Source organism: Staurois parvus, unplaced genomic scaffold (genome assembly GCF_062004578.1).
Source record: "Staurois parvus isolate SC_StPar_1 unplaced genomic scaffold, SC_StPar_1.0 ptg001495l, whole genome shotgun sequence".
NCBI lineage: Eukaryota > Metazoa > Chordata > Amphibia > Anura > Ranidae > Staurois > Staurois parvus.
This window is the reverse complement of record NW_028319291.1, coordinates 413,747-439,329: the sequence shown is the minus strand read 5'-3', so window position 1 is coordinate 439,329 and position 25,583 is coordinate 413,747. Positions and strand designations below refer to the sequence as shown.

The following is a 25,583-nucleotide window of genomic DNA, read 5'->3' as shown; positions in this document are numbered from 1 at the left end:
CACGTACTAGGGCCAGTTTAGACAGGAGCCAATTAATCTACCAGCATGTCTTTGAAGTGTGGGAGGAAAACGGCATATTTATGTGTTTTATTATTTATTTGTTATATATTTAATTTTGTGTGTGTATATATATATATATTGTATTTGAAAAAAAAATAAAATGATGTGTTATATGTTAAATAAGAACATTTCTAGAATATGTGTTGTGTGTGTGTGTGTATATATATATATATATATATATATATATATATATATATATATTTGTTACATTACACAATTCCCTCCAAAGTTTATATCAACATTCCACATCATAAGGCATCTTCAACTGTATATTAGAATTTTATCATCTTTTTATATCCAAAAGTGCCATCTATCAATATACTGTATTTGTTGCAACTGTTTATTTTTTTTTTCCTTTTGGGTTAAAATTTTTACAGCTGATCATTGTGAACTCCCCTGTCAGTGGTAAATGGTTTGTCTCAACCCTCAAACTGCCATTTTGCTGGAGGGCTTGTTCTGTTAGAGGAGGTTACATAGTTAGTCTGGCTGAAAAATGCCAAAAGTCCATCCAGTTCAACCAAAAAAAAACAAGTTATATACCCACAGTTGATCCAGAGGAAGGCAAAAAAAAACCCAGCAAACCATGATCCAATTTTCTGCTGCATGGGAAAAAAAATTCCTTCCTGATTCCCCGAGAGGCAATCCGATATTCCCTGGATCAACTTTACCTATAAATGTTATATCCAGTTATATTCTGTGTATCTAAGAAAGAATCCAGGACTTTCCTACAGCAATCCACTGAGCTGGCCACAACCAACTCTTGAGGGAGTCTATTCCACATTCTCACAGCTCTTACTGTGAAGAAACCTTTCTGTGTTTGGAGATTACATTTCTTTTCCTCCAGACGTAAAGAGCGCCCCCTTGTCCTCTGTGATGACCTCAGGGGGAATAGCTCTACACAGAGTTCACTATATGAACCACTGATGTATTTATACATGGAGATCATATCCCCCTTATGTATTATACATGGAGATCATATCCCCCTTATGTATTATACATGGAGATCATATCCCCCCTTATGTATTATACATGGAGATCATATCCCCCTTATGTATTATACATGGAGATCATATCCCCCTTATGTATTATACATGGTGATCATATCCCCCCCTTATGTATTATACATGGAGATCATATCCCCCCTTATGTATTATACATGGTGATCATATCCCCCCCTTATGTATTATACATAGAGATCATATCCCCCCTTATGTATTATACATGGAGATCATATCCCCCCTTATGTATTATACATGGTGATCATATCCCCCCTTATGTATTATACATGGAGATCATATCCCCCCTTATGTATTATACATGGTGATCATATCCCCCCTTATGTATTATACATGGAGATCATATCCCCCCCTTATGTATTTATACATGGAGATCATATCCCCCCTTATGTATTATACATGGAGATCATATCCCCCTTATGTATAATACATGGAGATCATATCCCCCCCTTATGTATTTATACATGGAGATCATATCCCCCCTTATGTATTATACATGGAGATCATATCCCCCTTATGTATTATACATGGAGATCATATCCCCCCTTATGTATTATACATGGAAATCATATCCCCCCTTATGTATTATACATGGTGATCATATCCCCCTTATGTATTATACATGGAGATCATATCCCCCTTATGTATTATACATGGAGATCATATCCCCCCATATGTATTATACATGGTGATCATATCCCCCCTTATGTATTATACATGGAGATCATATCCCCCCTTATGTATTATACATGGAGATCATATCCCCCCTTATGTATTCTACATGGAGATCATACCCCCCCCTTATGTATTATACATGGATATCATATCCCCCTTATGTATTATACATGGTGATCATATCCCCCCTTATGTATTATACATGGAGATCATATCCCCCCTTATGTATTATACATGGAGATCATATCCCCCCTTATGTATTATACATGGAGATCATATCCCCCTTATGTATTATACATGGAGATCATATCCCCCTTATGTATTATACATGGAGATCATATCCCCCCTTATGTATTATACATGGTGATCATATCCCCCCTTATGTATTATACATGGAGATCATATCCCCCCTTATGTATTATACATGGTGATCATATCCCCCCTTATGTATTATACATGGAGATCATATCCCCCCCCCCTTATGTATTATACATGGAGATCATATCCCCCCTTATGTATTATACATGGAGATCATATCCCCCCTTATGTATTATACATGGAGATCATATCCCCCCTTATGTATTATACATAGAGATCATATCCCCCCTTATGTATTATACATGGAGATCATATCCCCCCTTATGTATTATACATGGTGATCATATCCCCCCTTATGTATTATACATGGAGATCATATCCCCCCTTATGTATTATACATGGAGATCATATCCCCCCTTATGTATTATACATGGTGATCATATCCCCCCTTATGTATTATACATGGAGATCATATCCCCCCCCCCCTTATGTATTTATACATGGAGATCATATCCCCCCTTATGTATTATACATGGAGATCATATCCCCCTTATGTATAATACATGGAGATCATATCCCCCCTTATGTATTTATACATGGAGATCATATCCCCCCTTATGTATTATACATGGAGATCATATCCCCCTTATGTATTATACATGGAGATCATATCCCCCCTTATGTATTATACATGGAAATCATATCCCCCCTTATGTATTATACATGGTGATCATATCCCCCTTATGTATTATACATGGAGATCATATCCCCCCTTATGTATTATACATGGTGATCATATCCCCCCTTATGTATTATACATGGAGATCATATCCCCCCTTATGTATTATACATGGAGATCATATCCCCCCTTATGTATTCTACATGGAGATCATACCCCCCCCCCTTATGTATTATACATGGATATCATATCCCCCTTATGTATTATACATGGTGATCATATCCCCCTTATGTATTATACATGGAGATCATATCCCCCCTTATGTATTATACATGGAGATCATATCCCCCTTATGTATTATACATGGAGATCATATCCCCCCTTATGTATTATACATGGTGATCATATCCCCCCTTATGTATTATACATGGTGATCATATCCCCCCTTATGTATTATACATGGTGATCATATCCCCCCCTTATGTATTATACATGGTGATCATATCCCCCCCTTATGTATTATACATGGAGATCATATCCCCCCTTATGTATTATACATGGTGATCATATCCCCCCTTATGTATTATACATGGAGATCATATCCCCCCTTATGTATTATACATGGTGATCATATCCCCCCTTATGTATTATACATGGTGATCATATCCCCCCTTATGTATTATACATGGTGATCATATCCCCCCCTTATGTATTATACATGGTGATCATATCCCCCCCTTATGTATTATACATGGAGATCATATCCCCCCTTATGTATTATACATGGTGATCATATCCCCCCTTATGTATTATACATGGAGATCATATCCCTCCTTAATCTCCTCTTCCCAAGAGAGAATAAATTCAGTTCCTCTAATCTTTCCTTATTCCTAGATTGTAAGCTCCAAGGATCAGGCCCCTCCTATCCCTTTTGTATTGATCTGGATTGTTGCTGTATTGTCTCCCGTTATATTGTAAAGCGCTGAGCAAACTGTTGGTGCTATATAAATCCTGTATAATAATAATAATAATAATAATAATAATAGCTGATCTCCTCTATGCCTCTTATCAGTTGGGTTGTCCTTCTCTGTACTTTCTCCAGTTCCCCAATGTTCTTTTTGTGAATTGGTGCCCAAACCTCTCTGGATTCTATACCTCTGTTAATACAAGAGAGGATTTTGCTCGCTTTAGAACCTGCAGCTTGGCATTGCATGCCATTATTAAGCTTGTGATCTCCCAGAACCCCTAGATCCTTCTCCACCATTGACCCCCTAGTTTGCAAATAACCCACTTAGTGGCAGGATTACCAGGTGAAAATAAAAGCAAAAAAAACCTGTAAAAAAGAAAAATTTTACAGTCATCACATCTACGAATTGGTAAGCAGCAATTTATTACATTTCTGTTTGTGGGTTTAATGCGACTTTAATAGGGAGGACTGCAAAGTATAAAGTGAGTTAATGGCTTCTGCCTGTAAAATGAGCACTGCTGCCCCCTACAGGCCAATGTTAAGCATCACCTCTACTTGCTTTACTCTCCCATAACATCTAATTTCATTTTGCAGCCAGTCAACAATGCTGATTTTATCATTCCTGTAGAGATTGATGGAACAGTTCATCAGGTAAATATTTTTTTTTCTTTCTTCTCAGTTCGATTGCCAATTTCTCCATTTTTTTTCTCTCTGACTAGGTTTGGTACTTTAATCCAATACTGTTCAGTGGTTTCAGGATCCTCGGCCTGAGCACCGCCTTCCCCTCCAGGCTGGTGCTGGATTCAAGTAATCCAGGATAGGCTGTGACTTCCCCTTTCAGCCTAATCTCGATTACTTGCGGCCAGCGCCGACTCTAGACGTCAGGATTCGCTGTGAAGCTGGAATGCAGTTTGGAGACATAGCAGCATGTATTGCCACTGAATTCTTCAACTTAAAAAAAAAAATCTCATTGTTTTTGTTCTCTTGACATAGTCATTTGTGTCGGTTTAATTAATAGTTTTAGTTTTGGCTGCACACTAAGTCCATCTTATGAAGACAGAAAAGTAAGAATCCCACAAGGCCACATCATCTACTACGTACCTATGCATGTGCTTCCAGATAAGGCCAAGGACTGGTGGTGGTGTGGCTTCCACTCTCTGACCAGTCGGAGTAAAAATCCATCACAATCACAAAGCTCAGTCCCTCTGCTGCCTCTCACTCTTTCACTTTTGTGTGTAAAAGTCCATCACAATGTCACACAATTTAGCCCACAACCTTCCCCTTGTTTTCTGATGTTTGGGGACCTACCAGAACATTACACTGATCACTGGAGGATAGAAGACTGAGAAGACACTTCCTCATGTCTACAGGAAGCAGGTGCCATTCTTCTCCCAAGATGCTACTCTCAGGCTTACTTTGACAGACTGTGCTTAGGAAAAATGACTTGACTGGAGCTCATAGACTGCCTTTTAATGGTAAAGGATACTGTTTTATTGATTATTCTGCCACTGTATATTATATCATGGCAATACTTTATACATGTAGATATGTTAAGTGACTAATCAGTTCTTTAGCCAATAGCTTACCACGACCTTCATAATGGCCTCCCTTCTCCTCCACCAGGTGTATGTGTTGAAGAGGCCCCATGTGGATGAGTTTTTGAGAAGAATGGGGGAAATGTTTGAGTGTGTTCTCTTCACTGCCAGCCTGGCCAAGGTGAGCTGAACCCAATGGGTTGTCCAACCTGATAAACCAAGTGACTCCTAGACTGTGCGTATGTTAATTCTAGGGTGGTTACCTCACTACTAGACGCATTTTCTCACATGCACAAATTTTCCAAGATTTGGAAGGTTTCTGTATGATTAGCCAACATTATTCCCCATCTAGTCTAGGCTTCACTGAAACCAGGCAGATTGTCCTCATTCTGTTGTTGGTAGACTCTGTTGGTTTACTTGCATGAGTCCTTGCTCATAACCCACTGTGCCAGTTCAACGTGAGAAGTGAGACCACCACCATAACATGCACTTACCAGATGCATAGACCGGACAGTTACGAAGAGTTCAAAAGCACTTCTACAGTCAATAGCTGCAGAGGAACTTTTCCAATGAGAAACAAGACTGGTGGTGTCCTCTTTTCATCTGGTGGCTTCTCAAGCCCAACTCCTCACATAAGGATTCATGGGAGAAAACAAAGTAAAAAAAACAAAAAAAAACAAAAAAGCCATCTGTCTGTCTTCTTTATCCAGGTTATGGTATAGCTACTAATAGTTGGCCAAATTTAACTGGACTTAAAAGACAGACATTCTGTAACTTCTCCAAGGCACTTCCCCAGTTCTACAAGTTCAGAAACTTTAGTTTCTCGACACTCATTAGAATAAAAGAAGGATTGGAGAAGCTGCAAAACATCTTCAACATAACAGAACAAGTCCAACTGAATGTGAAAAACTACTACCTGACAAATAGATAATCACACTCTTAATTTTTACTTTGTTTTCTCATGTGAATCTTTGAGTTTGGAGTTGAGCTTGAGAAGCCCACAGATTAAAGAGGCCACCACCAGGTTCATTTCTCATCTGCGTAGAAGCTCTTCTGGCCTCTAACTCTATGCATCCAGAGAACATATTGTATTACCTTTGGTCAGCCTTTCTCAACCTTTTCAACACAGGAACCCTTGAAATAACTTTCTAGTCTTGTTGAACCCCTGCTAAATATTACTATATCTACAACTCATGATACATTAGTGTGATGGTCAGTGAGAAGAATGCTCCTTACACTTGTGGTCATTGGGAAGAATTACCCCCTTACAGATAGCTAAAAAGATCAATTATGTCAGTGAGAGCTTACCTGAGAGGCAGAAATTGCTCATGAAACCCCTAGCAACCCCTGGAGGAACTCTCGGGTTCCACGTAACCCTGGTTGAGAAACCCTACCTTTGATTGTGGTCTTGCTTCTCTTCTTGAATTGCTACAATGGGTTATGAGCAAGAAATCCATGCAAGCGTCGCAGCTAGATCCTTAGGTCAATGGGAATGTAAAAGCAGGTTTGAATCAGCCTAGAATAGCCTTTTTTCAACCAGGGTGCCTTGAGGTTTCTTCAGGGGTGCCTTGGCAAAATGTCTAAAAATTGCCCAAAAATTGCATACAAGCCAGCGGGTGGAACAAGCCGGCCTTTTAGTTACACAAAGCCAAAGGTTTTCATTGTGTACCATTAAGACCTTCTAACCGCCGGCGTCCTAACAACCAATCACATCAGTTGTTAAGGAGGATGTCAGCTGCCTGCACAGCATCCTAGTTTGACCCTCCCCTGTCCCTCTCCATCAGCGCTGAGGTTACACTAGCTTAGTGATGGAGAAAAACTGAGAGAGAGGAGAAACATTGGAATACTAGTCAGTACCAGTGTACAAAAGTGTATTTGCTTTCGAAGAATACATTTTAACTTTAATGGATGCCTCAGGACTGTCCATAATTTTAAAGGGTGCCTCAGGACAGTCCATAATGTTAAAGGGTGCCTCAAGACTGTCCATAATGTTAAAGGGTGCCTCAGGACTGTCCATAATTTTAAAAGGTGCCTCAGGACAGTCCATAATGTTAAAGTATGCCTCGGGACTGTCCATAAATTTAAAGGGTGCCTCAGGACTGTCCATAATTTTAGAGGGTGCCTCAGGACTGTCCATAATTTTTAACCCCCCTGGCGGTATTCCCGAGTGTAGCTCGGGGTAAAGTTTCAGTACCACAAGCGGTAACCCCGAGCTACACTCGGGAATACACTGCAGCACTGCTCCGGGATCTCTTCTTCACTTACCTTGTCCTGCGCTCCCGCGATGTCCCTCCTGCAGTGTCCCCTGTAATGTCCTCCGGCAGATGCCAGCATCTGTCTTCCGGGTTCCGTTCCCAGAACGTACGTGACGTACGGGGGACGGAACTAGCGGGAAATTCTAAAATTTTAAAAGTGACATTCACTAAAATCACATAGTATAACATTCCTGTATCAAACCATTTCACATACATTTTGTCCCGAGTGCTTTGTCCGGCGCCCTGTCTGCCTTTTTACTGTTCTTTCTGCCTGGAAACTGAGAAACGTCCATGGCGTCCAAAAAGTATCCCTTTAGGTCAAAAGCGGTTTTAGACCAACTAGAGAACAGTGATAGTAAATCAGAACCACTTGCAGAATTGAGTGATAATGATTCGTGGGGGAAATTCCTCATCAGACACTGAAAACGATTCCGCGACTTTGCTCAGTGATGTGCGAACTTGGCGCTATATTTCAAATTTCAGTGTTTTTGGTTTGATTATATTATTGAATTACATTTATTATTATATTATTTTTTATGATTATTTATTAAATTATAATTTATGATTTCGTGTTTCAAATTTTATCCTACCCGGGATGTTTACTAGACTCTTGTTCGGACAGATTTCAGTGAGTTATTCCTAAGAATTACAGGCCTACAATAAAAAAAAATACATATTTCCATGCAAAAAAAGTACCGCTTTGAGCACAGAAATATAGACATAATCAGACCGCCAGGGAGGTTAAAGGGTGTCTCAGAACTGTTCATAATTTTAAAGGGTGCCTTAGGAATGTCCATAATTTTAAAGGGTGCCTCGGGACTGTTCATAATTTTTAAAGGGTGCCTCAGGACTGTCCATAATTTTAAAGGGTGCCTCAGGACTGTCCATAATTTTAAAGGGTGCCTCGGGACTGTTCATAATTTTTAAAGGGTGCCTCAGGACTGTTCATAATTTTTAAAGGGTTCCTCTTGACTGTCCATAATTTTAAAGGGTGCCTCAAGACTGTCCATAATTTTAAAGGGTGCCTCCGGACTGTCCATAATTTTTAAAGGGTGGCTCAGGACTGACCATAATTTTAAAGGGTGCCTCGGGACTGTCCATAATTTTAAAGGGTGCCTCCGGACTGTCCATAATTTTTAAAGGGTGCCTCAGGACTGTTCATAATTTTTAAAGGGTGCCTCAGGACTGTTCATAATGCACTTGTAAGTGAACTCTAAATTATCTCAGAAGTCCCTCAAACTCATCTCCAATGCAAGTAGAATCCACCTGAATACAAGTTGCATTCGCCCATCGACGGGCCCTTAGGACAATGTCAGATGACATATTCAGCAACAGAACTGTTAAATGACCACTTACCTATCCTAGTAGGTAGATCTGCTCCTTTGAGATTACACAGAAACAGAGCAGAGGAGACAGGACAGTTCTGAATTCCTGACCAGATCAGAAGGTTTTATTTGCACATATCAGATATAAGAACAGACCAAAAGGGGGCAAATAAAAGACGGTAATTGTTGGAGTTTAAATACACTTTAATCTCTTCTCAATATCTCTCAATCACAGTACGCTGACCCCGTGGCGGATCTGCTTGACAAATGGGGAGCGTTCCGGGCCCGCCTGTTCCGGGAATCTTGTGCCTTCCATCGAGGGAATTACGTCAAGGATCTGAGCCGACTGGGGAGGGACCTGAATAAGCTGATCATCATTGACAATTCTCCTGCCTCCTATATATTCCACCCAGACAATGCGGTATGAGAAACCCAGACAGTTGTACTCCCAGAACCAGACAGTTGTACTCCCAGAACCAGACAGTTGTACTCCCAGAACCAGACAGTTGTACTCCCAGAACCAGAGAGTTGTACTCCCAGAACCAGAGAGTTGTACTCCCAGAACCAGACAGTTGTACTCCCAGAACCAGACAGTTGTACTCCCAGAACCAGACAGTTGTACTCCCAGAACCAGACAGTTGTACTCCCAGAACCAGACAGTTGTACTCCCAGAACCAGACAGTTGTACTCCCAGAACCAGACAGTTGTACTCCCAGAACCAGACAGTTGTACTCCCAGAACCAGAGAGTTGTACTCCCAGAACCAGACAGTTGTACTCCCAGAACCAGACAGTTGTACTCCCAGAACCAGACAGTTGTACTCCCAGAACCAGACAGTTGTACTCCCAGAACCAGACAGTTGTACTCCCAGAACCAGACAGTTGTACTCCCAGAACCAGACAGTTGTACTCCCAGAACCAGACAGTTGTACTCCCAGAACCAGACAGTTGTACTCCCAGAACCAGACAGTTGTACTCCCAGAACCAGACAGTTGTACTCCCAGAACCAGACAGTTGTACTCCCAGAACCAGACAGTTGTACTCCCAGAACCAGACAGTTGTACTCCCAGAACCAGACAGTTGTACTCCCAGAACCAGACAGTTGTACTCCCAGAACCAGACAGTTGTACTCCCAGAACCAGACAGTTGTACTCCCAGAACCAGACAGTTGTACTCCCAGAACCAGACAGTTGTACTCCCAGAACCAGACAGTTGTACTCCCAGAACCAGACAGTTCCACTCCCAGAACCAGACAGTTCCACTCCCAGAACCGTACAGTTCTACTCCCAGAACCGTACAGTTCTAATCCCAGAACCAGACAGTTGTACTCCCAGAACCAGACAGTTGTACTCCCAGAACCAGACAGTTGTACTCCCAGAACCAGACAGTTGTACTCCCAGAACCAGACAGTTGTACTCCCAGAACCAGACAGTTGTACTCCCAGAACCAGACAGTTGTACTCCCAGAACCAGACAGTTGTACTCCCAGAACCGTACAGTTGTACTCCCAGAACCGTACAGTTGTACTCCCAGAACCGTACAGTTGTACTCCCAGAACCGTACAGTTGTACTCCCAGAACCGTACAATTATACTCCCAGAACCGTACAATTATACTCCCGGAACCCTACAGTTATACTCCCGGAACGCTACAGTTATACTCCCGGAACGCTACAGTTATACTCCCGGAACGCTACAGTTATACTCCCGGAACTCTACAATTATACTCCCGGAACTCTACAGTTATACTCCCAGATCCCTATAGTTATACTCCCAGATCCCTATAGTTATACTCCCAAAACCATACAGTTATTTTACCAGAGCCATACTGTTATGCTCCCAGAATTATGCAGCTATACTGCCAGTACTATTTCCATTAGTTAATCCCCTGAAAACTTGCATCTCCTCAATGTAACCATTCGAAGATGCAACAACTGTCTTGAGCCTGCCTTCTTTTCCTCCCTGAACAACTTTTCATCAATCCCCTCTCCCTCTCTATAATGTTGTTGCCCTCCTCTCACAGCTTTTCTCTGCTATCAATTATTTTGTTCCTAAGCATTATATGAAAGAACACATCCCTGTAGATGTGCATACTCCCTGGGTGGTGCAGACTTTAGCTGTGCAATCTGTTGATCAGTTGCTTGATTACAAATCAAGCAACTGATTAGCAGATTGCACAATTAAAGTTTGAAGCACCTATTACCCAGCAAGGAAAAACATGCTAGGGATGTTTTTTTTTTTGTATAACCCTCTTAGATGAAGATCTGAGGCAGGGTGCTGTGCTGTTTACCTTAGCTTTCTGGCCCCTCCAACCAAACTCAAAGCAAAGACCTAGTGATAATGTCACTCTGTTTCAAAAGAGGTTTTTTTAAAAAAAAAAAAAAAGTATTTTGATTGAAAAATTATATTTGCATGTTGGTCACGAAAGGGGAAGTGGGGGGATGGCGGGACAAGGGAAGATATTTTATGTGTATATTAGACATTACATGTTGATTTTAATTGTTTGGGTTTTTTTTTTTTTTTTTTGCTTTGCAGGTTCCAGTGATATCTTGGTTTGACGACATGTCTGACACTGAGCTCCTAGACCTTATACCCTTCTTTGAGAGAATAAGCAAGGTGGACGATGTATACAGCGTCCTAAAACAGCGCAGAACTGCCAGCTAATGACGTCAAATCGGGACGGGTTTCTGTAGGAATGGCAGGCACTCCGGTTAACAATGCTGCTGGTCTGCAGAAGGGCAGGAGATTCACCTTGGCCTCTTCACCTTTTGGCCTGAGCACACGGGCCCCAATTTTCTCTGATCCGGCCCTCCTGTTCCCCCCCCCTCCCCCCCACCTGCATTTTTTATTGTTTTAAAGCTGCATAAAGCCACAGCACCAGTATGGTTTGTGGGTTTTCAATTGGCTGTTTCGATACCAAAATCACAAGTATTCTGAACTAATATTTCTTTTTTTTTTTGAACGTTTCAGTCTGTATTCGCCTGGGTTAGAGAGCGAAAGCCCTTAACTCCTTGACATACACCCCAAACCCACAAACTAACGAGGAATGGTTATCTGAACTTACAGAAGACGAGGAACTGAAACTTTTTATGAAAAAACGCTTTTGAAATCACACAACTTTGATTTTTATGTTTCTCCAGAAGACTTTTCTTAGTGATAAAAGGACTTTTCAATGGAAGAATACCTTAAACTTGAAGCTGCTCTTGTTGTATTTCATGGCCAATTAAAGCGACGGAAGTGGATGAAGCTATTTCGCCTTCGCAAAGGTCCTCCAAAAACTCTTGCGGTTTTGACAAAACCTTAAAAAAAATTTTTGTTGATATAATTTGGATTAGAAAAATGAGACTTAATCTTTTTTTTTTGCCACCCAGTCCGCGATTATTGGTGTTTTTTTTTTTTTTTGCTGTTTTGGTATTGTCTGCGATTTGTAGCGGAGTGTTCGGAGGCCGGTACGTGCGTTTAGGTGACGGAGTAAGTGCAGGAGATGAAACACTGGTAGGCGCCCCTTAGGTGCCGGTCACAATTTGGGAACGGATTGGCAGCTGCGGAGGCCTTGGATGGTAGTGTTGGTGAAAAATTATGGAGGCTTGCAGGTGGAAATTTTTTTTGGAAGTCTTGGTTTGTGTTTGTTTCAGTCAGCAAAATGAAAAAAAAAAAGCACATTATTTGGCATTCATTTCCATTACGCCTATACACTATGAATCATTTAGGTTTTATTTTGTTGCAGAAAATTTAGATTTTTACTTATGCAAAAAAAAAAAAAAAAAAAAAGCTCTATCTATTTTGTGCAGATTTCACATAGAAATATATTTCACATATTGTTCTTCAATACGTTGTTGTTGTAAAAATAAAAATCGGACAGTATAGGGGACCATTAGAAGCGATGGAAGCGCATTTTTAAAGTTCAGTTCCTGTAAAGACTTGAAAGTATTGCAAATTGTTAGGAAGCCACCAAAATTCAAGGTGTGAATGTATAGACATAGGACCGGGTTTAAGACGCGGTGTGTGCGTTTAGTACCTTAGTTGGCTTTAAAATGATGTATTGAGCTAGGCTGCGACTCAGGTTATGAAACACAATAATAGTGGAAATTTCTTGGGTTTAGAGAGATGTTAAGTGCCTTTTAATCTGATTTCCACGTATTGTACACACAGGAAGGGTGCTGAATTTTTCACCATAGGCTATTTAACTTGTACGTCCCCCCTACCAGTCACAGTCAGCCATGTTAAAGTGGTCCTGTATCCAGTCTGTAGACAGTAAATGAGCTTTAAAGCAGATCTCCAGCCCCCAGCCACTCTGTCCCCCCACCCCACTCCCCGAGCCCCCTCTGTTCCTGCTTTCAAAAAAAAAAAAATTCCTTACATGCATATCTTTAACTCCATCTATCCTCCTTTCTGCTGACGTCATGAGTTCTTCCTCTTGTTGTCTGGCTCGGGCTCCTGCAGGACTGTGAGCCCAGGCCAGCATGAACACGTGCCCCAGGGGGAATTCAGAGTGATGTCATTCAGCTCAGCAACAAGCGGCAGTGGAGGGGGACAGTGCTGTATTTTGGAGGTGATGAATAGTGCAGGAATGGGGGGGGGGGGGGAATACAAATGTTCTGCTTAGAAACAAGCTCCCATTGACCTCTGTAGCTGCATGCATGGTGGAGTGATTTATCCTCAGAGATCACAATAGGGCAGACTTTCTCAACATTTGTACCTTGGAGGAACTCCTTGATAAAAATGGGGGGGGGGGTATAAAAATGTTCTGCTTAGAAACAAGCTCCCATTGGCCTCTGTAGCTGCATGCTTGGTGGAGTAATTTATCCTCAGAGATCACAATAGAGCAGACTTTCTCGACATTTGTACCTTGGAGGAACACCTTGATAAAAATGGGGGGGGGGGGGGGTAAATATGTTCTGCTTAGAAACAAGCTCCCATTGACCTCTGTAGCTGCATGCATGGTGGAGTAATTTATCCTCAGAGATCACAACAGAGCAGACTTTCTCATCATTTGTACCTTGGAGGAACACCTTGAAAAAATTCTCAGATCTCTGAGAACCACTGAAATAGTTTTTTGATCTACAGGTCATGGGACATTAGTGCCAATATTGAGTCATAGATATAACAACAAACAAAAGCTGTAAATGCGCTGTGGAGTAATTCATCTTCAGAAATTACAACACAGCAGAGTTACCAAACTTTTTCTCCTGGATTAGAATTTTGAAAACATTCTCAGATCTCAGAGTACCCCTGAAATGATGTTTTGATCTTCAGCTCACGTAACATTAGTGCCAATATTGAGTTTTAGATCTAACAACAAATAAAAGATATAGATGCACTATGGAGTAATTCATCTCCAGAAATTACAACACAGCAGAATTCCCAAACCTTTGATCCTGTAAGGGACCCTTGAAAAAATTCTCAGATCTCAGAGAACCCCTGAAATAGTTTTTTTTATCTACAGCTCACAGAGCATTAATGTGATTGTTGAGTTGTTAATATAATACAAAAATGAAAGATGTGGATGCACGGTGGAGTAATTAATTCTCAGAAATTACCCCTGAAATAGTTTTTTGATCTACAGCTCACAAAACATTAGTGTGATTGCTGATTTGTAAATTTAACAACAAATATAATATGTAGATGCTCTGTGGAATAATTCATCTTCAGACATTACAACAGAGTAGAGTTCCCAAACTTTGTATCCTGGAAGGAGACCCTTGAATAAATCCTCAGATCTCGGAGAATCCCTAAAATAATTTTTGATGTACAACTGACCAAACATCAGTGCAACTATTGAGTTGTAGATAGAACAACAAATAAAAGATGTCAATGAACTATGGTGTAATTCCTCTTCAAAGATTACAACAGAACAGAGTTCCCAAACTTTTTATCCTGAAAGGAACCATTGAAAAAAATTCTCAGATCTCGTAGAACCCCTGAAATAGTTTTTCCTCTACAGCCTACTAAAAGAACATTAGGGTGAATATTGAGTTAAGATAGATCAACAAATAAAAGATGTAGATGCAGTATGGAGTAATTCATCCTCACAAATTACAACAGAGCAGAGTTTTTTGATCTGCAGCTCATAGAACATTAGCGTGGTTTATTGAGTTGTAGATAGAACAAAAAATAAAAGAGTAAATATTAAATTTTTCTACTTGCGCTCCATGTAAAACCCGGAAGTTAGCCAATGAGCTGCGGCCGGGAGATTCCCCACCCCACTGCCGACGTACACAGGGGAGGGGATGCTCATGACATCATTGACCTTATATAGACACATGGCTTTTTTATGTCCATGTCATTGACCTAATGTGACCGTGTGGCCATATCAGGTCAAAGATGTCATAGGCATCCCTTTTCATTTGTATGTGTAGCTGCTGGATGGGGAATCTCCAGTTCATTGGCCCAGCAGTGACAGCTAACTTCCCGGTTCAAGTCGAACAAATGCTCATACTTACCAGTCTATTCAGTTAATGCGCCCAATAGTCACTTCTTACCAGGGGCGGACTGACCATTTGGAAACTTGGGCACTGCCCGAGGGCCCGGGGTCAGTAGGGGGCCCCATGAGATGCCCCTGGGACCTTTTTCATAGGCTTTTTTGAGTTTGGGCAAGGACACAGGGGCCCTATGATCCCCTATTGCCCGGGGGCCCCATGAGTTGTCAGTCCACCCCTGCTTCTTACTCAGTTCCACATACAGATCTGATGACTCCCAAGGGTTACCTTCATTGTTCAGACCCCGTTCCTCCAGCGTTCTCAGTAGCACATACAGCTGCAGATGCTCCTCCTGCTCATTCCATTCTTCCCATGCTTTGCTGTCGCTATGAAAATCGCGCCTCTCGTCCCGCACTGCTACCTTGTGGCAACGTCATGAGCCAGAGGTCCAAGAGTACTGCTGGGCTGATATCAATCTGGCGGTCAATATTCAGTGAAACCATGGGGTTGATTTACTAAAGACAAATAGACAGTGCACTTTGCAAAGTGCAATTGCTCCAGAGCTTAGTAAATGAGGTGAAGCTTTGCTTTGCCAAGAATACCCAATCACATGCAGGGGAAAAAAAAAACAGAATTTTTGCTTGCATGTGATTGGATGATGGGAATCATCAGAGCTTCTGCTCATTTACTAAGCTCTGGAGCAATTTCTTTGCAGAGTGCACAGTCTATTTGTCTTTAGTAAATCAACCCCTATGTCTTAGGGCAATACAGCTACCAATGAGCCAATGTAAATCGAATGCAATGGCGGAATCAAAATGGAACCCTGTTTGACAAACCTTGCAATAGAGAGGCCGTAGCCTGTTCTTACAGCGGAGTTCCACTCACCCTGTCAAAAAATAAAAGTCAGCAGCTACAAAAACTGTAGCTGCTGACTTTTAAAAAACAGCCACTTACCTGTCCCTCGGTCCCACGGTGTGTCCCCTGCAGCCCATTTCACCGGCCGTCCTGTATTCCTGGCATCTTCAGTGTGGGCACCCGGCTGTGACAGCTTGCGGCTTCACAGCCAGGTGCCCACTGCGCATGTGCGAGTAGCGCTGCGCTTCATGAATGGTCCTGTAGACTTCTGGGACCTGTCACGTGTCCCAAAAGACTATAGGGAGGGGGGAGGACACCTTCCGTTTCCAATCGCCTAGGCGATCGGACCGGAAGTGGGAGCGGGTACCTGTCAAATTCGGGTACCCGTCCCCCAAAGGTGCCAATCCTTAATGGGGAGCGGGGGAGAAGTCCTTAAAGCGGAACTTCCCCTTTTGGGTGGAACTCCGCTTTAAACCTATTAGATCACGTGCTGATGGTCTACATCAGAAAGCTGGCAGGCTGCCAAGTCTCTGGTGCCATAGGAAGCAACAGGAAGCAAAGATGAGATTTCAGTGCCTTTGTTGCAAATTTTGAGGATTCATTTCTCCACAGTTCTCGCAGCTACAGAGGTCAGTGAAGCTTTATTTTAAATCTTCTTTACAGGTTGTTGGGAATGCATTGAATATTTGAATGTTCATACCCTGGCTACAGATCCACTTTATACTTGATTCAAAAGTCGTTATCCTTGCTGTCACTGGTGACTTGGTAAGCTGTAATCTTGGAACATTCTGCATTTTGCATGGACGACTGGTTCTCTTTAAGGCTTGAAAACAAACATGTGCCTTCTTCCCCACTGTTACAAGGTATATCAGCGATCGTAAACTGACCATTCTGCCTTTTTAAAGCTCTAGAACAGTGCCTTTTATATATCTACAAACCTTACTTAAAGGGACTATATTTCAGAACTCACATTGAGAAGGACTTCACATTTTTTATACGAGGTAATTGGCAAATGAGTATTGAGCATCGCTCCCTGTCCATTCTCGCTTGCGTAGCTCCACCAGAAAGTTGCTGCACTTTGGTGAAGGGGAGCCACTCGCCTCCACTCCTGTCAGGACTACAGGGGACCCCCCCACCCGCCAGAAGACAGTTCTGTGCACAGAATGTAACCACATTCGTGGTCCAGGCTACAGGACGTCTAGAATAAAGTGTTCATTTTACTAGTTATTTCTTGTAAGTGGCAACTTTTTATATCAAGTGTTGTGAAGCAATTGCTTTGTTGCAGTGTGTGGAGTCTCCACTGAGGGGCAGTGAAGAGATTTAAAAAAAAAATAAAGTTTTAATGATTGTTTTAGTTATTCTTTATCATTCTATAAATATGTATATCTGTATATATGATTTTAGAGCGTTAGTAACATGAATAGAAATACTGGCATGCCTCTAGATCTTGTGCTTCCTTGTAGATGTACAAAGTGTACCTGTCACCCATTTCCCTGCTCAGCCACGCAGCTTGCTAGCACCGGCCCCTAGCGGAAAAGGCGTTATTCTTTGAAATATTTCTCGGGCATTCACGAGTTCTCCGTCATGCCGCCTGGCTTATGCAGGCCATACATGGTTCGAATTCCGAACGATTTTTCGTCTGAAAATCAGAAACGTCGTTCGCTCGGTAATCCGATGGTGCCATCAATGATTTCGAAAATCGGTTGACCGAGTCATAAAGTTCACCCCATATAACAGGTTAAACTTCTGTTCCTTCCAGGTCATGGCTCATGCGCATATTCTTTTCGGAAAAATGATCGTACGATTTGACCATCACTGTGTTGAAAATCTGTAGTTTTTTACAAATTTTCCAATCACTGAAAAGGGGAGGAACCATGAAAATTGGCCGGTGCCATTGACCCACTAACAGAATGAAAATCGGCCGATTATTTTTAGGTCCGATTTTCAGATGAAAAATCGGTCGAATTTCGACCCATGTATGGCCGGCCTTAGTCTCTGGCCACCTTAGATCAATGTGTCAGGTTCCCCTTTTAATGGCTGAGGACCCTATTATCCTCCAAGGAATACAAGAAACCATTAGGATATTTAACTCTAAAAATTTTAATAATTTAGGTGGAATGATCCTTTAAATTTTTGCATTGAAATAGATTCGGCAATTCATTTTTATTTTTTTGGAACTCTGCTCCCAGGTCCAACGACCTTGAGCCCGGGTTCACACTGATGCGGTGCGAATTCTGCACCGCAGAAAAGCCACACCCCGTTCATGCGAAATGCTGCGGGTGTATATGTTAAGTTAACAACACCCTGAAATCGGTTCGCAAAACGCAGTGCGATGTGCAGAATCGGATCGCATGGGTGTGAATACCGTGTGATCCAATACTAGTGTGGACAGAAAAAGTGTCTTGCACTACTTTGGTGCAAATGCGTTGCGATGTGAGCCATACAAAATGTACCGCACAGAATTCGCATGTGATTTGCACAGGAATGCGGTGCGGTTCCTATGCAAATCACATGCGATGCACCACACCACAGAAGTGTGAACCCAGGCTAAGGCTCAATTTGAGCTAATGTAAGAATATATAGGACCATTAGTGGTCCTATAAATATAGGAATATATATACATTATATATATATATATATATATATATATATATATATATATATATATATATATACACACTGTGTCTATATATATATATATATATATAAATATATATATGTGTATATATATATTCCATTAATGATTTTTTCTCATTTTAGAACTAAAGCAACATCCTACTCACTTTCATCACATGATTTACTGGGTGCTGCTTTCCCAAGGTGTCCATTTTTCCTTTTAATCACCATAAATTAGTAATAATACGTTTTTTATATATATTATTTTCCTTTACAACAATCTTAACACCTTTGTTTTTTGTATATTTTAATTTTTTTTTTTTTGGGCTGGGGGCCACAAATTAGTCCCATTGAGAGATATAAACGATGAGATGAGATTAGAGCTCAGAATTCACACAGCCCCCAACTGTTTTGTGAAGTTAATGAGCTGCATAATTATTGTACAATATTTTTCTTTTACTATAGTTAGTTGAGCAAATGATCAATAAACTGCATTGGACGTGCAAAATTATAAAGAGAAACTACTAAAAAAAATATAACTACCATATGTCCTTGCATAGCTGTGCCTTCTCATTATGCATGAACAATGATTTAAAAATAAAAAAAACTTTTTCCCATCATGCAATGGGAATTTTTCCTGTGCTGCCAATCAGCATGATGTACTTAAGGTGGGCACAGACCCAAAGTTGAGTGGGTGTCAGGTGCTTCATTGCTCATTAGCTCCTCCCCCATTCTGTAAAATGCAGTTCCATCTTTTTTTTTTTTTTAATCTGGTTTTCATATTATCTGCCGGTATTTTATAATCGCTATTAATGTCACATAGTTAGTCTGGCTGAAAAAAGAAACGCGTTCATTCAGTTCAACCAATAGGAAAAAAATAGAATAATTGTATTTTAGGTTTGTAAGTTTTGGTTTCCCTACATCTTCTGATCTGGTCATCCATGATGCTGTTTTACAATCACGTAAGATGCGATGCTCTGCAGGGCTTTGCCGCTGGCAGCCAATCAGATTGCTCTATTCTTGCCCTCTGAACGAAGCTTGCCATGGAGGAAATAACCCTCCGAATCTTCTACAGGAAATGGCACATCTTGGAGAACGGCTGCCGGTATTTCTAAAGTTATTTTTTTATGATATTATATATTTTTATTGTAAATCTGTCTTCTGAAAGAATGGGATCTAATCCATTTAACTTCTTCGGGGGAGGGGGGGAAACAACTATTTTTAAGTGCCTTTTTTTGTGTGTGATTAAAAAAAAAATACTGTAATCTTTAAATCAACAAGAAAAAAAACTAAAGAAGAAAAAATGAATCTGAGTCAAGAATTTTTATTTCTGTGTGTACTGTGATTTGTATGGGTTGCATTTCAGTGCCTTCTGTGTATGTACGTGTGCGTGTGCGTGTGTGTGTGCTGCATGCACATACCTGATACTATAATGATGGTAAAATGTATCAAATTTTTTTTTTTATTGAATTCAGTGGTGAGGTGTCAGGTTTTTATGGCGGATTTGTTGGTTTCTATTTGTCCTGGTGGTCATTGACACTAGGACAGAAAATTATGTGAAATTCTTAAACTTGGGTTGTCATCAGAACAGGAACAACGATAAATGTCTAAGAGAGGAGTTCCTCCATTTTGGAAAAACTCCTTCTCATCTCCTGTTGTGCCTACAGGGCAGGAAGTAAGAAGAATATGATACAAAAAAAAGAAAAAAAAAACACTAGACAGGGGTTGTAACCCTCTTTATTAAAAATGAAAAAAAAAAGGTTTAATTTTAAATATATATATAAACAGGCATGCCTCGATTAACATAATTTTTGGTTTACGAATGAAAATCCATTGAAAATAACGCCTTGCCTTGGTTTACGAATTTGTTTCGCAATACGAAGCAAGTTTCCCCAGCATGCATTGCACCTGGGAGGTTTATAGCGGCGGCCCATGCCTTTAAAGTGCACTTTATAAAGAGTTTTGAACAGATAAGTCTTTTTTTTTTACTTTTTTTTGACCTCTGGAACGGATTAATTGGTTTTGAATGCATTTACGAATTTTTTTCGCAATACGAAGCAAGTTTCCCCAGCATGCATTGCACCTGGGAGGTTTATAGCGCCGGCCCGTGCCTTTAAAGTACACTTTATAAAGCGTTTTGAACAGATAAGTCTTTTTTTTTTTTTACTTTTTTTTTACCTCCGGGAACGGATTAATTGGTTTTCAATGCAATTACAATTTTTTTTCGCAATACGAAGCAAGTTTCCCCAGGATGAATTGTACCTGGGAGGTTTATAGCGCCGGCCCCATGCATGCAGGAGTCTGTGGGAAGCGCGTGGCATTGAGTGTGGTGCAGTTTTTGCATTGAGTTTTGGAGCCATTCTGGAAATTTTTAATCATGTCCCTGTACAGTATTTTTGCCTTTAAAGTTCACTTTCTAAAGAGTTTTGAACAGATAAAAGACTTTATTAAAACTTTTTTCTGACCTACGGAACGGATTAATTGGTTTTCAATGCATTCCTATGGGAAACCGCATTTCAGTTTACGAATTTTTGGCAATACGAAACATCCCGGAGAACGCATCAAATTCATAAACCGAGGTACGCCCATATATATATGTATGTGTGTATGTGTGTGTGTATATATATATATATATATATATATATATATAAAAATTAAGATTTATTTATTCATCAAGCAGCCATTTTCTTCCACAAATACTCATTCCGGTTTCACATGCTACTGAACATGTAACAGGATTATCCACCATTTTTAAATTTAATTTTCTTACCTTTTCTTCTTTTACACTTCCCGGTTCCCCAGCAATAGCCCCAGCCGCACCAATGTCCCATCACCACTGCCTTCCTGGGTGATCTCTTTTCAAAGCTGCAAGATCTCGTGAAAAAAAAGACGATTGCTACACATGCGTGAGATTTTGCATGCGTGTCTTCAGTGGGCTGGCAAAGAGAACCTGGAAAAAGATGCTGGCCTTCAATTCCGTAATTTTTTAAAGTGGGCGCAGGCAGTGTGTGAACCCAGGAGCCAGGACACAATTTCTAGTTACTATGATGATCTGGTGCATGGGATTTTTTGAGCCCTGTGTGTGTACATATATATATATATATTGATTAGCCATAAAATTATGACCACTGTCTTGTGACAATGACATCTGAAAGAGGGTGGGATATATTAGGCTGCAAGAGAACATGTTGTCTCTGAAGTTCATGTGTTGAAAGCAGAAAAAATGGGCGTAAAGAACTGAGTGACTCTGACAAGGGCCAAATTGTAATGACTAGACGACTGCAGGTCTTGTGGGATATTCCCATTCTGAAGTGGTCAGGACCAACCAAAAGTAGTCCAAGGAAGGCAAACAGTGAACCAGTGACAGGGTCATGGGAGTCCAACACTCTTTGATGCACATGGAAGCAAAGGCTGGCCATGTAGTTTGATCGCATAGAAGAGCTACTGTCATTCAAATGGCTGAAAAATGTAATGCTGGTTCCAAAGTAAAGGTGATGGAGCACACAGGGAATCGCAATTTGTTGTGTATGGGCCTATGTACCCGCAGACCAGCCAGGGTCCCCATGCTGACTCGTGTCCACAGCTAAAAGTGCCTACAATGGACATGTGAGCATTAGAACTGAACCAGGGAACAATGAAAGAAGGCGGCCTGGTCTGATGAGTTCAAGAATGGTGTGAGGAACACAACAACGAGTTTGAGGTGTTGAATTGGTCTCCAAATTCTCCAAATCTCTATCCAATCGAGCCTCTGTGGGATGTGCTGGAAAAAACAAGTCTGGTCCATGGAAGCCACACCTTAGAACTTACAGGAAGGATCTTCAGAGGTCTAGTGGAGTCCATGCCTTGATGGGTCAGGGGTCTTGGTGGCAAAAGGGGGACCTATTCAATTTTAGACATACACAGTGGGTAAAATAAGTAATGAACCCATCACCATTTATATAGGTAAATATATTTCTAAAGCCGCTATTCACATGTAATTTTCCCCACATGTCGTTAACAACCCGTGCAATCCATACATACAAAGAAACCAAAACAAATACGTTCAGAAATTATCTTATGTGTAATAAAATGGAATGGCACAGGGAAAAAGTACCGAACACATGAAAAAAGGGAGGTGCAAAAAGTATTGAACACATTAACTGTCATGTATTTAATACATCGTACAAAATCCTTTGTTGGTAACGACGGCTCCAAGACGCCTCCTGTATGGAGGAACTAGTGGCATGAGTGGCTCAGGTGTGATTTTGGCCCATTCTTCCACACAAACAGTCTTCAAATCCTGACGGTTCCGTGGGCCTCGTCTATGAACTCTGATCTTTAGTTCTTTCCATAGATTTTCTGTCAGATTCCAGTCAGGTGATTGGCTGGGCTGTTCTAGCAGCTTTATTTTCTTTCTTTGTAACCAACTGAGAGTTTCCTCGGCTTTGTGTTTGGGATCATTGTCTTGCTGAAATGTCCGCCCTCGTTTCATCTTCATCATCCTGGTAGATGGCTGCAGATTTTTATCAAGAATGTCTCGGTACATTTCTCCATACATCCTTCATTCAATGTCATGAAGTTTGCCAGGACAGTATGCTGAAATACAGCTCCACACCATGATGTTCCCACCACCATGCTTCACTGTTGGGATGGTGTTTTTGGGGTGATGTGCAGTGCCATGTGACCTCCATACATGGTGTGTATTATAGCATCCAAAGAGTTCCATTTTGGTCTCATCTGACCGGAATATATTCTCCCAGTATTTCACAGGCTTGTCTAAATGTTGTGCAGTACACTTTAAACAAGCTTCAACAAGCTTTTACTTCAGCAATGGAGTCTGGCGTGGTGACGTGTGTACAGGCCATGGCGGCTCAGTGCATTACTTATTGTTTTCTTTGAAACAATTGTACCTGCTAATTCCAGGTCTTCCTGAAGCACTCCACAAGTGGTCCTTCGCTCTTGGACAACTTCTCTGATAATACTTTTCACTCCTATGTCAGAAATCTTCTCAGGAGCACCTGGTCGTGGCTGGTTTATGGTAAAACGATGTTTCACTTCCAGATTATGGCCCCAACAGTGCTCACCAGAACATTCATAAGTTTAGAAATCCTTCTGTAACCAATACCATCAGTATGTTTTGCAACAGTAAGGTTACAAAGATCTTGAGAGAGCTTTTTGTTTTCTTTGAAACAATTGTACCTGCTACCTCCAGGGCTTTCTGAAGCTCTCCTTGGCTGTTGGACAACTCTTCTGATAATTCTTTTCACTCCTCTGTCAGAAATCTTGCGAGGAGCCCCTGGTCTTGGCCGGTTTATGGTGAAATGATGTTCTTTCCACTTCCGGTTTATGGCCCCAACAGTGTTCACGGGAACATTCAGAATTTTAGAAATCCTTCTACACCCAATGCTGTCAGTATGTTTTGCAACAGTAAAGTTGCGAAGGTCTTGAGAGAGCTTTCTGCTTTTACCCATCATGAGATGTTTCTTGTGTGACACCTCGGTAATGAGACATCTTTTTATAGGCCATTAGTTGAGACTGAATCGGCTAATATTAATTCGCACTGACAAGTGGCAGGATTGCTTTCTAAATACTGACAGATTTCAGCTGCTGTCTTGGCTTTCCAGGCTTTTTTGCTCCTCCCTTTCTTCATGTGTTCAATACTTTTTCCCTGTGTCATTCCATTTTACTACACATACCCTAATTTCTGAAATTATATGTTTTGGTTTCTTTGTATGTATGGATTGCATGGGGTTGTTACTGACGTGGTGAAACTTTCATGTCAGTAGCACCTGTAGAAATATATTTACTGAGAAAAATGGTGATGTGTTCAATTTTTCTTTTACCCGCTGTGTATATACTGACATACCCGTTCTCATGACCTATTCAGTGCTACCTTGGGATTCTGGGAAACCTCAGACCTTGAATCCTATTGGGCTGACATAAATTGAGGACTAACATTCATTGTTTTGGAGCTGCTAATGAGGAGATCTTTGTGTCCGGTCGCAGTAATTGTCATCATTTCCCTTATTAGCAAACATAAAATATGTACTGGTTGGTGAAGCAGAATTAACATGTATCCAATGGGTTCCGCTCTGATGCTTCTTCTTAGTCGGATGGCATTTTTGGGTTCTCAGTAAGCAGATTCCACTGCAGTGAAGGGAGAGGTCAGAGAGAGCTCTGCGGAGACACCAAGCCACAGACCCAACATACACCGCGCATGACGCACGCCTGCGACAGGTAAGACCTGATGTGCGTTCTTATTATGTCACCCAGGCATGCTGCTTCCTCTTATGCATATTAACTATTATGCCGGCCATAGACGGGTCGAAAACCGGACGTTGTTAAAAAAAAATGAAAAATCGGTCGTTCAGTAGGCTGACATTACCACCAATGGTAAAAAAATCGTCCGATTTTCGTCCCGTCTACGGCCGGCATTTAATTACTTCTGTCCCTGCAGAGAGCTCCGCTATTATATTTGACATGAAACAGTATTGCGGTTGCAACAATGTATCCATTTATATCCATTTTGGATACAGATGGTTTTATTCGGATACAAATAGATACATTGTTGCAACCGTAATACTTTTTCATGTCAAATATAATAGCGGACTGGAATTCTTCTTTTTCTTCTTCGTTTTCTTTTTCTTCTTCTTTTTCTTCTTCTTGCAGGTCACGGCTCATGCGCAGATTTTCTATCGGTAAAACGATTTGCTGATTTGCTGGGAAAATCGGCCGATCGGCAAACTCGGACGATTTTTTCCAACTTTACCGATAAAAAAAATGTGCCAAACCCCCGAAAAACGGCCAACCAATTAACCCACTAACGGTGCGAAAATCAGCCAATTTTTTTTTCGGCCAAAAAATCAGCCGATTTCTGACCCGTCTATGG

General features: G+C 41.0%; 1 protein-coding gene across 1 annotated transcript in view; it reads left to right on the top strand.

Moving 5' to 3' along the window:
* The window catches only part of CTDSP1 (CTD small phosphatase 1), an 83,490-nt gene extending 63,467 nt beyond the window's left edge, over positions 1-20,023 (top strand). The window contains exons 4-7 of the mRNA XM_089662595.1: positions 4,310-4,366; positions 5,339-5,431; positions 9,066-9,251; positions 11,361-20,023. Coding sequence (XP_089518721.1) covers positions 4,310-4,366; positions 5,339-5,431; positions 9,066-9,251; positions 11,361-11,489 — 465 coding nt within the window. The 3' untranslated portion in view covers positions 11,490-20,023. The remainder of the gene's footprint in view (positions 1-4,309; positions 4,367-5,338; positions 5,432-9,065; positions 9,252-11,360) is intronic.
* Positions 20,024-25,583: the final 5,560 nt, after the last annotated feature.